The sequence below is a fragment of the Prionailurus viverrinus genome, unplaced genomic scaffold, assembly GCF_022837055.1.
Source record: "Prionailurus viverrinus isolate Anna unplaced genomic scaffold, UM_Priviv_1.0 scaffold_42, whole genome shotgun sequence".
Lineage (NCBI taxonomy): Eukaryota > Metazoa > Chordata > Mammalia > Carnivora > Felidae > Prionailurus > Prionailurus viverrinus.
The window spans coordinates 2671997-2687068 of NW_025927609.1; the positions used below are offsets into that span (position 1 = coordinate 2671997).

The 15072-nt window shown below is 63.0% G+C and overlaps 1 protein-coding gene across 1 annotated transcript in view; it reads right to left on the reverse strand.

Moving 5' to 3' along the window:
* The window catches only part of PDXK (pyridoxal kinase), a 31782-nt gene extending 17298 nt beyond the window's left edge, over positions 1 to 14484 (reverse strand). The window contains exons 1-2 of the mRNA XM_047846965.1: positions 14271 to 14484; positions 592 to 646 (exon numbers count right to left, since the gene is read on the reverse strand). Of these exons, the coding sequence (XP_047702921.1) occupies positions 592 to 646; positions 14271 to 14357 (142 nt within the window). The 5' untranslated portion in view covers positions 14358 to 14484. The remainder of the gene's footprint in view (positions 1 to 591; positions 647 to 14270) is intronic.
* Positions 14485 to 15072: the final 588 nt, after the last annotated feature.

The window sequence follows — 15072 nt, forward strand, 5'->3', positions numbered from 1 at the left end:
TGCGGGGTCACAGGACAGGCCCTCCCCGCTCATGGAGCCAGGGGCGTGGGGAGAGGGTTCAGGAAGCCTTTCTGAGGGCCGCGACCCTCGCGTGCCCTTGAATCGGCGATTCTGCTTCAAGGCCTCTGTGCAGAAGTCCTTGGGGTCCCCTCTGTGCTGACACAGACGACACACGGGCCCCCGAGGCGTGGGTTCGTAACAGAGAAAATCAGGATCCACCTACGCACCCACAAGCGGCCCGCGCACACGCGGGGCCCCGCTCGCGGCCCGCAGTGCCACGTCACTGGAAGAGGGCAGGGCCCCGCAGCAGGTGCCAGGATCCCAACCTCGTCTCAGAGGAGACCGAGGGGCTGAGCGGCTACACCAGCCTGCCCCAGGTCCCGGGTGGCTCGGCTGCACGCAGCCGGGCCGAGGTTCTAATGGTGTCCACACCCGGACAGGCCAACCCAGCCCCTCCGACCCTCACGTGCTGGGCGGCCCCTCCGGCTCCAGCTCCCAACCATCAGATGAGGGGTGGGGGCCCCGGATCTCTGAAGGCCACGTCTCATGCCCACACGCCCTCTGCGGCGACTGCTGGGGCCAACGCCTTACCTGTGTGGTTTGAAAACTGGACGGAGTTCAACGCGTCAATCTCGAATCCCAAAACCTGCAAGACAGAGAAGGCCCCGGTGTGAGAGAGCCAGGACCCCGGGGGCGGGCGGCAGTGCCTCCCTGAGTGGGGCTCCACGCCCACGCTTTGGTGCCGTGCGGGTCTGGTGAGGGGCTTCGTCTGGAAGTATGTCGGCAGCAAGCAGCCCGGAGAGCCGAGCCTCTGAGCCGCTGCCCACCCGTGGGAACTCACTTCTGGAAATCCCGCCAAGCAAAAATGCTTGAAAGTGCGAGGCGACAAGGCATCTGTCTGCTCAGACGCTGAAAGGGAGAGGTGAGGCCATCTCGGTTTCCAGAACGTGGGTTTGAAGCCCCGACCCCTCTGGGGAGGCAGGGCCTAGGGGCTCCCCACTGGACGGCACAGCCGGCCGGCCCCTCCCCCCGAGCCTCCACTGAAGTATCAGCCCCGCCTGCTCACTGCAAGCGGGGAGCCCACCGCAGAGCCACACCGGCCTGGGGTCGTGTGGCCACCCTGTGGCTGCGACACAGTTTCGTCACGCACCTCACAGCACAGAGAGTCCCAGGTGCCACTGAGTCAGGGACCAAGTTTATAAAGAACAGGAACTCCTTTTTCAATGAAGGGGAAGAAAGCTTCTACCTAAAATAGCCCAGGGGCGCCTGGGTGGCTCAGTCGGTTAGGTGTCTGGACTCTTGATTTTGGCTCAGGTCATGACCTCACAGTTCATGGGATCAGGCCCTGAGTCAGGCTCTCTGCTGGCAGCACGGAGCCTGCTGGGGATTCTCTCTCTCCCTCTCTCTCTACCCCACCCCCACTCGCGTGCTCACTCTTTCAAGATAAACAAACGTTAAAAAGAAATTAAAAATGAAATCAGATGGGCGAGGTCTACACCAGCCGGCGTGGACAGCTGTTTGCCTGTGGAACAGCAAATCCCAGGGGGATCTTTCCTTTTGCTCATCTTTCCCGTTTTTCCTCATGTAACAGGTAGGCGAGATTCACTCAGGCAACATGACCTACAGAACACTGCAGAGCCCTCCGGAGACGAGCCACATTCTCGGCAGGGCCCTGCCCATGCCCCTTGGAGGTCAGAGGTGGCAGGCATCGGGACACTTCCCTGCCCATCCCTCAGCCTTCGTGCCCTCCCCTGACCCTGGGTCCCTGCCAGGCCCCACGGGCCACCTCCACCTGTCCTTCCGGGCTGGCCCTGGCCGGCATCACCCCAGGCAGCGCAGGCCCATGGCCCTGCCACGTGGTCCTCGCCGTCTCTCGGAGCATCCTCGGGGTGGCTCTGCACAGCCGGCCGCCTGAGGAAACCTGCCCGGGGCCGCACAGAGGCCTCTGGAGCTCGGGGGAAGGGTACAGCCAGAACCGCCACCCGCCCCGCAAGGTGAGGCCCGAACACCCGGAAGCAAGCCAAAGCCAAGCCGGTGTGAACAGCACGCCAGGGCCCGGCCAAGTCCTGTGGGGTGTTAACATCCCACAGACCACAGACGTCTGGCTCTTGGAGTCCCACTGACCTTTGGACCCTCTCCCTCCGCAGCCCCAGGAAAATGACAAAGAACAAAGGAGCTTTTTATGGCCCTGGTCCACAAGTGGGTGAGCGACTCCGACGTACTTTGGGGACACAGAAACAGATGCTCCATGGGGACCAGGCAGTCCCCCAACAAGAGCCTGGGACGAGACCTCGGGGACATTACATGGGGGGACATCACTCGGGCCTTCCTTTGTGTCCCCCCACCCCTGTGTGACTGACACAGCCGGGGGAGGTCACACATGGGCTCCGACCACAACCTGTCCTCTGGACGCTCGGGGCCAAGCGGGCTCGCGGCCAGCCTGGACTCTGGAGCCATGTGAGACCATGTCATGAGGACAGGTGTTCAACCCGGATGCCCCCCCTGCTGAGAGCTGGGCTGTCCCGCTGGCCCCTGCCACTGGGGGAGGCTCCTCATCTTTCCATTTGGAGATTCTGGCTCTGCCCACAGCTGGGACTCAGGACTGAACTGAGAGTCCCGTCCTCACCCCAGGCCGGACCAGGAAAATCACGTCACCCTTAGGATCGGCAGGACAGGACCAGCCCGGAAACCCAGAGCCCGCCCCCCACCCCCCCAAAGCCAGCACCTCTGCCTTCCCGTCTCCCTATTTCACGTCACCCCTGCCCTGTCCTTCCCTTCCGAGGGAAGCGCGGCCCTCGGTGACTCCTCCCACCCCTGCACGCCGCTCCCTCCGGGGTTGACGCCAGGCCCACGCCACCGGCCAGCACCTGCACGAGGCCACCGTGGGGCCAGCCTGTCAGCCCGGAAGGTCCTCTCTCCTCCCCTCTCCTCGGTGCTCCCAGCTCCGTGACGCCCCGCCCCACGCCGACCCCCAGCCCCGCCGTGACCGCGCCGTGGCACAGGGTGGGTCAGTCACTGCTGCCCTCAGTGACGGCCAGGACCCCCAGGAGGGCTAGCCCTGTTCTTTGGCACACGTGGGGACAGGGCGTGACCTTATGAGTATCTGTTGATTCGACGTGCCCACCACATTCGTCCTGGTGTCCGTCCCGCTGGTGCCCTGCTCCAGACCCCGGGCCCGGCCCCCAGCCACCCCTGTGGGCACAGTGTCTCCCCTCCATCCCCTCCTCCCTCCCCTCCAAGTCTCGGTTCACATCCACAGCTGAGGCCATCTGCGGACCCCGGCCACAGGAGCCACACGCAAGCAGTGAGATGCCAGGAGGCACCAGCAGAAGTGCCAAGACAGTGGCCCTGGGGGGGCCGGGTGCGGGAGGTCAGAGGTCGGAGCCCGACTGCCGGGGCAGGAGCAGGTGTGACACCAGGGCAGGGAGGCCACAGGGTGTTAATGCCCCACGGAGCGTCTGGCTCTTGAGTCCCGCTGACCTTTGGACCCTCTCCCTCTGCAGCCCCAGGAAAATGACAAAGAACAAAGGAGCTTTTTATGGCCCTGGTCCACAAGGCCGGGAAGAGGGCCCCAGTGGATGAGACTCCGACGAACTTTGGGGACACAGAAACAGATACCCCACAGGGCACGGGGACACTAAAACCTCAGTTCCCACAGAGGGGCTGGGCCAGTGCCCCGTGGAATGTGGCTGAGGAGGAGGCAGCGAAAGGGACGGGGGGATGGAAGGACAGGGGCGAGTGGGCAGGTGAGAGACAGGACAGGGACCGAGAGCAATGAGCACACAGTCCCCGGCCGTCCCTCTGTGTCCTACTCACCCGAACACCACTGACCACCCTTCAAGTCTCCCCTGCACGCTCAGAGATAGGCAGAAGTACGTGTGGGGGTCAGGAGTGGCTGCCTCCAGCAGCTGGGGGTGGGGGGGGGAGTGGGTGCTGCTCACCCTCGCTGTGGCCCACCGGTGGCCTTCCCTCTGTGACGGTTCACTGTGCAATATGGACTTAAGATTGACATCTAACAAGTCTCTCCAAAATAATTAAGCGGGTATTACCCAAACTCAAAGAAATAAAATAAAAATCGCCAGTCTTATTAAACCCAACAGTTAAAACGGGCCCTTTGCAAGTCTGCCTGCCAGGTGCACGGCCTCCTATTCCCACATCCAGCTTGCGCGGCTTCGAATCCCTTAGAATTCTAATCAAGGCTCAAGAAACAGACTTGAAGCGGCCATGACACAAATCTGGAAACCCCTGCCAAGATATCCCGCTCCACTGCTTCCGGATGTATAGATAATTAATCCTTTGAAGCTGGCAAACTGATCCGGGAACGAAGCCCCTACTTGGTGCTTCTGAATGATAGCGAGCTCAGCCGCAGGCTGCCTGCTCCTCGAAGGCGGCAGTCGATGCGGCTCATTCCTCGGTGCACGTGCCGTGTGCAGGGCACGCACGACCGCGGGCGCTCCACTGTGCAGGCGCGGGCTCCCGCCCAGCCAGGGGACACCGAGGAGGCTCTGCCCTCACGCCCTCCATGGCCCCCCTCCTGGGGCACAGAGCACCTGCCGCCCCCCCCACCCCCCGCTGCTTGGGACCCAGTACCCCGCACCCCTCCCAGTTCCTTGCTGGCCCACAGCTGCTAAGGCAGGTGCCTGGGGTGGGGGGGGGGGGGGGCGGCGCAGGTGCCTCCTCGAGGGCGTGGCTCCGACCCAGGATTTCAGAAAGCAGGAAGCCTTTGCAAACCAACCTTGCCTAAGCCAAAACAGCAGTGGAAAGCGGGTGCTCCCCTGCTTGCCACAGGTTCATACTGCTCCACTCTGCAAGGAACTGCATTAGTACGGTAACCGTTTTCTCGCAACAGCAAAATTCCTCTCTGGTTTCCTCCGTTAGCACAAACAGGTACTAGCGAACGTCTTGAGTAAAAGCGAAGTGGCTAACGTGAGCTTCTGGACAAGCAGGGGACACCGGGACCTGGATAACACCGAATGAATTCCCTGTAGAAATAACTGCTCCGGTCCCCATTTCTGGACTGGACCCCGCTGGTCACACCTCGCCTCCCCCCTACCCCCCGCCGAGGGAGCCGGACACACGCTGACCCTTGGTCTGGGACTCAGTGCAGTGTTCAGGACGCACATCGTGGGCAGCTGGGTTCTCCCCGGCCATGCTCACCTCCCGCTCAGCATGTGGCATACGTCCAAATTCCCATCCCTTGACAGGCTGTGCACAAGTCACACTACCTGGGAAGAAACCCTCGAGTTGCACGGACACGACCTCCCCGGACCGGGCTAACTTCCGGGACAGTACTGGAGGTCTGTGTATCAGAAGCCCTCGCTCACCCTGCACCACCGTGTCCGAGTGTGGGTGGCCCCCGGGAGGGGGTCTCTCTCCCACGGTCACCATCTCGTGGCACAAGGGACCCTGCCCAGCCGGGTCCACTCTTGTTACAGGCGTGCGTTGGAAGCGGGTGTCTGGGCTGAGCTCCAGAAGGGGGGCCAGCACCCTGAATGAGGGAAGGACTCGGCAGCAATGCGGTTGTGCAAGACCGTCTCGCCTGGAGCCATTGCAGCTGTTGCTAAACACGCTTACTTAGGAAAACCAGAGCCACCAGCCAGCCTGGCCTCACCCCCCCCCCCCCCCCCCCGGGGACTTCCCTACATTCTACCTTCAGCAACGCTCCCTACCGATGGCTCTGGCAGAATCCCACGTAATGGAGGCCACGGTGTGCGCACCTCTTCCACCCACGCTGGAAGTGTGCGGTCACCACGGAAACGGGCACACACAGGAATCGGCCTCCCCCACCCCCCGGGTCGCTTTTTAAACATCCACCAGCACGGCTGCAGCACACGGTGGAAGACGCAAAAGACACCGTGAGAACAAGAGGGAGGAATGACGCTCAGCCCAGGGAGGACGGCTGAAGCGAGGCCTCGCCACGGGAGGGGGACCACCACCTCCACCGACTCTCACCGGCACACACAGGGACAGAGTCCCCTCTCCCCAGCCCCGCCAGGCTGGCGGCCACCGGCCTTCAGTGTGCCCCCATCTCTGCGGACAGCCCCGCGCAGGCGTGTTTGGCCGTCCTCACTACCATCCCCGTGACTCTCCATTGTCCTCACCCCCCGGCCCCCAGATATACCCATGAAACCCCAACCTATGGGGGCCTGCCCCTGCGCACGGAATGAGGTCGGGACCCCCGGGCTGCGTGTCCCAACATTCCACCAATTCCACATTGTGGCCACAGAGCTGCTGACCACTTTCTGACCCCCCCCCCGCCAAAATCTCTGAAACCCCTATGCCTGCGAGCAAATCTCCTGAATGCAGAACATCAGGACCTTGTTGAAAACCTTGTCTTCTCGGCCTCTGCCGCAGCGCCGGGACTCGGTGGGGTTTCTGGGCCCTGGGACTCCCCCCACCAACCGTGAGCCCCTAGGATGCACCCACCACCCTGTGCACCTCTGAATGAAGGCTGGTGTGGCCAAAGCCCGGCCCGGGCCACATGAGGAGAGCCACACCCATTTCAGAAAACACGAGGAGCCTTGGCCAAGAAGTCCCATGACAAAGCGCGCCCCTCTCCCCAGCGAGCCCCTGCACCTCCACGCGGCTGCGGAGGAAAACCTGGCTGCTCGATGACCACGGAAGCACAACCAAGCCCAGGCGACAAGAGTCTCAGGATGGAGAGGACCACTGAGGTTCACGGCCAGCCCAAACCGGAGGCACTTCTGACAAGGTCCCAGCATTGGACACACTGCCGGTGGGAGCGGCCCCTCGGCCTGCCGGGGGACGGGGGGTGCAGACGTGTGCATGGCGTACAGGAAGCACCCCACCTCCTGCCAAGAGAAGGGCGGTCGAAACGAGTCCAGGTGGGAGGGGCAGCTTGGAGATGGCTTCCGCTTTCCGTGCCTCTCTGCGTGTTCTGTGCGCGCAGTGTGCAGGATGGGGGAGGGGTGGTGCACACGACACCTGCGGTGACTATGGCGGGAGGGGGCTCTCAAACACTTAGTCACAGCCATCCGGCCACCAAGAACGAGCGAGGACGGCAGGGACGCCGGCACGCACTCCAGCTCGGTGGCCCGACTCCCACGGCTGTCATCTCCCGCCCCACGCAGACCTGTGGCCTTTCCCGAAGGAGGGAGGAGGGGCCTTGGGCGGGTGACGCATGTTCTCCGAGGCCAGATCCCCCTCATTGCTGCAATCATCACCCACTCTGCTGACAGCCAGCAAGACACGGTCGTTAACTCAGCAGCTGGGCGGGCAGCCCGCCCTCGCGGGGAATAGCAGGAGAGGGGAAGCTCTGGAACATTCCAGCACAGCTCCCCCACCCTGTCTGGACCACCCGGGCTCCTCTGCGGGAGAGGCTCGTGTTGGGCAGGGAGGGGTCACAGTCTCCAAGAACCCTCACTATGGCTTGTTCTGCAAGACCATCAGTTGCTTCCACAGGAAATCAGGATTAGGAAAGAGAGGACGCAAGATGTCAAGGGACTGCTGGCATCCTCGGGGCTCGGTGCCCAGTGTCCTGCCCACCACCTGTGACCGGTCAGCTCTACCCACGTCCACTGTTCCCTGACCTCCAACGGGAACCTCTGCTGGAAACAGCCCCGCATCCCCGAAGGAGCCCGTAGCTCGCTTTTGGTCCCCAGGCCACCTTGGCCCGTGTGTGTGCACCCTTGCCTCAGCCGTCACCACCCTGGACCCCAGCGACCCTGGCCCTGGTCCCGGGACAGCCCACTCCCCAACTTCCAGGCTCGAAGTGCTCAGTGGCAGGACCCTGGCCCCCTGCCAGGCCCCGCCCAGGGGCCATACACTAGCAAGAGGGCTGGGCCGCACTGCAGAGCCCTAGGAGGAGGGGGTCTCACCCCAAGACCCGGCAGCACCTGGATATGCACGGGGAACAGGGCACTGCCCCCCTCGGCCCCGCAGGATTCTGCCACATGGCCCGGGGCCCCACACCTGCTTCCTCTCTCCTTGACAAACTCCATTTGTTCTGTTCCTTGGTGTCACTCTTCCAGATCACTCTATGAGCAGAACTGGCTGGTTCTACATCAAAAGCTCCACGCAGGCATATGCACCAGGGGACGATCAAGCCCATGAGCCACAAGGCCAACGGCTCCCGCGTCACGTAAGCGCCCTGCTCACAGACGCACCCTCGCCCTTCCAGAGAGCACGGTGCCACCCCGGGCCCCCGGGGGGAGCACTTAAACAGAAGAGAGGGCCCCACTCGGAGCACGGCAACAACACGCAACACCCGTGTACACATGCACGCACACAGTGAGAAAAAGGTCAGAGAACAGGACCAAGCAAGCTCTTGCTTTCTCCACGACACGCACAGAGGAACGACAGAGGGGGCACCTCCGTGGCTCGGTGGGTTAAGCGTCCGACTTCGGCTCAGGTCATGATCTTGTGGTTTGTGAGTTCGAGCCCTGCGTTAGGCTCTGTGCTGATGGCTTGGAGCCTGGAGCCTGCTTCGGATTCTGTGTCTCCCTCTCTCTCTGCCCCTCCCATCCTCATGTGCATGCTCTGTCTTAAAAATAAATAAACGCTAAAAAATTTTTTAAAAGGGGCGCCTGGGTGGCCCAGTCAGTTAAGTGTCTGACTCTTACTTTTGACTCAAGTCTTAATCTCACAGTTTGTGGGTTCAAGCCCCGTGTCAGGCACAGAGCTTGCTTGGGATTCTGTCTTCCTTTCTCTCTCTGCCCCTCTCCTGCTCACTCTCTGTCTCTCTCTCTCTCTCACTCAATAAATAAACATTAAAAAAACTAAAAAGAAGGGGCGCCTGGGTGGCGCAGTCGGTTAAGCGTCCGACTTCAGCCAGGTCACGATCTCGCGGTCCGTGAGTTCGAGCCCCGCGTCGGGCTCTGGGCTGATGGCTCGGAGCCTGGAGCCTGTTTCCGATTCTGTGTCTCCCTCTCTCTCTGCCCCTCCCCCGTTCATGCTCTGTCTCTCTCTGTCCCAAAAATAAATAAACGTTGAAAAAAAAAAATTAAAAAAAACTAAAAAGAAAAAACAACAGAACCCCCAGTCCCAACCAAAAAAGAGAGTTAGGAAATCAAGAAATTAAGCAATTCTGGGGCGCCTGGGTGGCGCAGTCGGTTAAGCGTCCGACTTCAGCCAGGTCACGATCTCGCGGTCCGTGAGTTCGAGCCCCGCATCGGGCTCTGGGCTGATGGCTCGGAGCCTGGAGCCTGTTTCCGAGTCTGTGTCTCCCTCTCTCTCTGCCCCTCCCCCGTTCATGCTCTGTCTCTCTCTGTCCCAAAAATAAATAAACGTTGAAAAAAAAAAAAAAGAAATTAAGCAATTCTGGACCTTCCTGGGGAAAGAGCTAAAACACCACCTACGTCCCAGGACTGGAACACAAGCTGGATCAGACCGGGGACTTCCAGAGGCCGGGAAAACGGGAATCATCTCAAATGGAGGAAGGGAAGAGAGCAGACGCGTGCGTCCCGGAGCACGAGGGAAAGTCTGGAAGAGGCTCAGAAGAGTTGCAAACCCCGCGCACCACACGGACTTGAACCTCCAAGGACTTGAACGTCCACACCAGGCAGGAGGGGCGGGCACTGTTTGATGCCAGGTCTCTTGTGCTGTTTGCCAACATACGTGTCCCCAGGAGAGACATTAAGGCAAAGGCCACATCTTTTAAAGGGCAGGCTGACATTCTTCCGGTATCTTCCAAATGCAGTTATGCTGCAGAAGGGCCCTTTCTATCCCAGGACTGCTAAGGAAAAAAAGTAAAGCGCTTCCTCTGAAGGCAGCCACCTTGAGGCCCCAGGGGTTCTTAAAGATGAGAGGCTGAATCGAAAGGACCCCCCGCCCCGTCACGCGTCTCTAGGAGATCCTGACGCGTCCGGGGCCCCGCCGCCCTGCGGCTTAGCGGTGGGCATACCATCCCTCTGCCCCAGCCTACGTCGCTCGGCAGGTAGGGGTCTCAATCCACGTTCCAGGCCAGCGGCCTCTCAATGCACCCGCTGCCCACCCACTGCCCTCCTCCCGAGGGATGTCTGAGCCAGTCCACGGTGGCCAACGCGTCCCTGCACAAAAGAGTACGATCTCCACCGGCCACCAGACACGTCCCAGGTCTCAGGTCTGCTTCTGCACCGACGGGCCCAGAGAGTCAAAGAACGAGGCTGCTTTCTGCAGCAGGCCCCGCAGGCAGCCATCTCCCCAGGATCTGCCGGGACCCCCCAGGGCCCTGCCTTCCCGGCTCAGCAGCGACAAGGTGTTTAAACGGGTTCTGAGCGAAGGCCCAAGTCACATCCTCCAAGCTGCTGGAATTCAGGAATCTCATGTCTCCCTGCCACCGGGACCCTTCAGGGCCGCACCTCTCCACGGGGACCCTCCAGTGCTACTCCCCCTCCCAGGACAGAGGTCACATGTGTCTGATGCAAGCTCCTCCCCGGGAGCCTGCACGCGGCCCCGCCGGCACCCTGACATCAGCTTCTGGCCCCCAGCACGGCGAGGGAGTAAATCTCTGTGGTTTCAACCCCCAGGCTTGCAGCACGAGGGAGAGCGACCCGAGGACACGCACACGCCACCCTAAGCCTCGGGACCTGTTGGATCTTCAACACAGCGGCACGGAAGCGGGCTGCGGGGCTGCCTGGGGGATCCCAGGGTCCCCCCTCCCCCAGGGGGTGACGCAGACGCGGGAGTGGCTGCCGAACGGACACGCGCGCACACACAGACGCCGTGGGGTTGGCAGCGACTGGACCTCCCAGCTTGGGGGAATTTTAAGTTTCCAACTTCCAAAAGGAGGCGACCCCAGCAGCGTCTGGTGCGTGAGGCGGCCAGCGGCAGGCTGCACACCGTCTCTCCTCACCACATCCTTCCCTTCGCTTTCCCGCCCCTAGAACGGAAGGTCAGAGCAGCGGGAAGGCCCCGCCCCGCCCAGGGAGGCACCCCAGGCGCGCCCCTGGCCTGTGTGACCTTGACCTGGCGGCCCTCCCTCCGTGGACGGGGTCACGGAGTCCACGAGCCTGCCCTCGCTCCCCTCACTCTGCAAACATGGGGTCATCCCGCCTGACACTCGACCTCCTCTGCGGCTGGTCACTAAAACGTACTTGGGACTTTGGCCTGGAAGCAAATCCAAGACCAGGGCCAGGTTCTGGCCCTTTCTCTCCTGTGCGACGCTTTCCTCTGCCCGGGGAAGGCGGCTGCAAGCGCTGGGCTCTGCGGACCCGGCAAAAAGCAGGCTGGGAACCGTGGCCCCTGACGCCCGGGATTCGCAGGCCTGCGCCACCCTCACCCCGGAGCGGCGGGAGCTCCCCGGGCACGGGCCCTCGCCATGCCAGCACCACGGGCCGAGCTCCATCCGGGCGGTGCCCCCGGGAGCCCTGGCCCCATCTGACTGCCAGGAGGATTGCTCTCGCTTTGCTCGTGAGGCTTGGAGAGGCTCCACAGGCGGGGCCCCGTCCCTGAGCCAGAAGTCCAGGACAAAGGGACACTGCAGTCAGTCCCCACCGGGGCTTCTCCCGTCTCTCAAACCCGTGGAGTCCAGCCAGAGTCCACCTTCTGCCACCCTCTGCGAGTTCTCCTCCCGTGAGAACAGTCGGGCGCGGTGTGAACCAGTGCACCGGACTCTAGCTGTATGGCGTCGGCCAGAATTGAGCATCTACACCCTATCCCCCCCGCCCCGACTAAGCACAGCTCTGGGCGTTGCGGGACGCGTCCCCTCGGAGTCCCTGCTGGAATCTGCGAGTGTGTGGCTTCGCGGCTATCCCAGGCTCTGCCCAACCCCGCCCATGCTGTGCCAAGGCTGGTCCGAGGTCAGTCAGCAGGCTGTCCCACCCCTCCGTGCCCCAGCGGGGCGCAGAGGTGGGGGGTGGGAGGGCTGCAAGATGCCAGCGTGGGACCCTGTGGAGCACCCTGCAGGACTAACAGATTGATCCTACCGGAGCTAAGCAGTCCAGCCTTGGCAAGTGTTTGCAGGCTGATAAGGAATCTAGACTCTCATCAAGGAAGCACTAAGTAGCTGCGGGGAGAAAGTGCCCCACGGACTAAGAAATTTCCGGAAATTGTTCTTGTTATGAGCTGAATTGTGTTCCCCAAATTCCTCTGCTGAAACCCTGGCCCCCAGCACCTCAGAATGTGACTGTATTTAGAGACAGCATCTTTAAAGAGGTAATTAAGGTAAAATGCGGTCAGTAGGGTGGCCCTGATGCAATCTGACTGGTGTCCTCACCTGACACGCACAGGGGGACCAAGTGAAGGTAGCCACCTACACGCCACGGAGAGACAGACATCTCAGGAGGACACGGCCTTGCTGACACCTCGATCTTGGACTTCCAGAACCAAGAGAGAACAAACTATCGTCTACACAGCCTGATCTGCAGTACTTGGTTATGGCTGCCAGAAACCACACCGATACTGTCCTGTTTGGGGTCCAGCTTGGCGGGGAGCATGTTTGGAGGACCCCCACCCCTGGTTTTCTCCCCTCCATTCCCTGAGACTGCATCTTATTTCTGTAATTAGGAAGAAGGTGATTAAGCCCAAAAAAACATACACAAGTAAGTACCTGAGGCCCCAGCCCCCACCCACTGCTGGCAGAGGTCCCAGCCTCTACGAGAGGCCCCAGGCACACTACCAGGCCATCTGGCCCTGCTCTCCTCACCGGTCTTCCTGTACGGTGGGGGAGAACACAGCACCCCTGGGCACTGCTGGCCCACCTCATTCAGCAGCCTCTAAGACAGACCCCATTCACGCGCCGCATCTCCCCTAAAACAACCTGGGAAGCAGGCATCGTGACTGTTCTACAGACAAAGGAACTGAGCTCAGTGTAGAAGATGGCCTCTTCAAGTTCAGGGACCTAACAAATATCCCCTGCCTTCAGAGACACCCCCCCCCTGCCAGGCTTTTCCTGGGCCTCACAACCCCAGAAGGAAGTGCCAGGATGAGTCAAATCAGAGGCAGAGCCTCCGACCCCCAGCACACAGGTGAAGGATGCTGGGCCCTGGGGAAAGCCCAGGTTAGAATCGCAGTTCTGACCTTCAGAACCACTTCCCCGGGTGGGTGGTCTAGCCCCATCCCTAGGGTCCCCGGTGTGGAAGTTGAGAGCACGCGCCTGGAAGGGAAGGGCATCACTGCAGGACCCAGGTGAGCCGAGGAGGGGAACGGGTGCCCAGTGCAGGGAGAAAGGAGTGTAGACAGACACGGAGGAGGGACTGTGCACAGCACACAAGGAAGCCAGCGGGGGGCCGCACACCTCTGTCAAGGACAAAGCTCCCACGGTTGTGTGGCCAAGAAGGGGTGTCCCTCCTGGGACAGCAGGCTGAAGTTGTTCTTGAGCCCTTCCTGCTTCTGATTGCCAGGTGTGCCCCTGCACCTTTCTCCCAAGCACAGTGCCACCCCAGCGGCCCTGCCCACATAATCCACCTACATGTAACCAAGCGTCCCCTTCCCCAGAGAGCTAGGAGCAGGCAATCCACGGGCCATACCTGCTTCTTGCTGGGGGGTATGGGGGTGTGTGTGTGTGTGCAGGCCAGGAACAACGGGCCAAAGGTGGGCAGTCCAGGGGAGCCGTGACCTTGTCATGACCACCCAGCCCTCCTGCTGGGCAGACAAGGGAAGGAAGCGCCCATCACCAGTGCTGCCTCCAGCCTGGCATGAGAGCCCACGCCAGCCGGGCCTCCTTCTGCACCTCCAAGAGCCACCCGGCCATAACCTTGCGGCTGGAATAGGAAGCAGTGGGTGCCCGGCCAGTGAAGCCCCAACAAGGACAGGCGCGGGAGGTCTGTCATTAAGTAAAGGCTACAGTACTTGAAAAGCAGCTTCTAAAGCCAAAAAGGCAGGCGCCTGAGTCGCTCTCTGGGCTTTTCTTCAACAACACCTGCAGGTAGGCCACCTCTGCCCTGTCTGCCTCTCTGGCCACCACCTCCCCCAGCCGCAAGGTGGGACCCAACCCGGCCGGCAGAAGCCAGGGTCCGCGAGCTCGCTCCTCCTCCTGGCAGGTGGACGCGCCAAACACCTGCCTTCCCTCCCTCGCCCTGCGCCTCCCCCCTCCCCCCTCCCCCCTCCCCCCTCCCCCCTCCCCCCGGCCAGGGTCCGGAGGCCCCGCGCCGCATTCTCTCGCCTCCAGGGAGTCGCCGGGCCCCGCCGCCGCAGGCAAGGGTGCGGGTGGCGAGTGCGCCACAGCCTGCGCGCGGGGGCCTGGCCCTCGGCAGCCCCCCTCCCCCCCCAGCCCAGTGCTTCTGCCCCCGCAGAACGCGGGCCCGGCGGCCGAGCCAAGGTCACGGAGCCCGCACGCCCGGCGCGGGGACCCCCGGCCGGTTACGTAAGCCGCGCCGGCTGGCGGCGCGTACCTGCAGCGGGAACGTGGCCGCCCGGTTGCCCACGTAGCCGCGGACGACGTGGCTCTGGATGGAGAGCACCCGGCACTCCTCCTCCATGCCGGGCCTGCCGCGGCGGCGCGGGGCCGGGCGGGCGTCCGCGTGTGCGCCGCTCGCTGGGCTCCGCTCGGCTCCGCTCGGCGCAGGCGCTCGGCTCGCGCGCCAGGCCGCCTCCCTGTGACCTCAGCGCGGCCGGCAACCGCGGATCCCGCTCGGCGCGGGGGTGGGCGGGGGCGGGGCTTCCGCGCAGCCCCGCCCACCGGCCCGCCCGCGCGGGGACAGGGACAGCGGGAGCCACGCCCCGCCGGGCCCGGGGGGCGGCGTCACGGCGGCTCCCCGGCGCGTGGGCGGGCGCAGCCACCCTGCGAGACGCCGGGGTAGCTCTTTCCGGTCCGGTGGGCGAGGGCGCTGCCGCGTCGCCCCTTCCTGGCACGAGGTCCGCGGGCCTCGCCTCTGACCTCCGGGCCTCACACCCCGGCGCGCTGCCGGACCCGAGCGCTTGCGACAAGGACAGCCGGCGCCGCGACAGGGCGCGAGGGCGGGGGGTCCCCGGGGCCTCGCCCCCGTATAGCCCACTCACCGCTCCAGGGGCGTCAAGCCGGGCCCGGGGCCACCCCTCCGGCCACCGTGCTGGCGGGTGCCGGGACGCACTAGCCCCGAGCCCGCCCTGCTCGCCGGGGGACGCCGGTCCAGGGGACGCGGAGCGGGCCGTCGTGCCGCCACCCCGCAGAGGCCTGGGGGGCGGGGGCGACATCTCCGCGGTGTCTTGAGACCC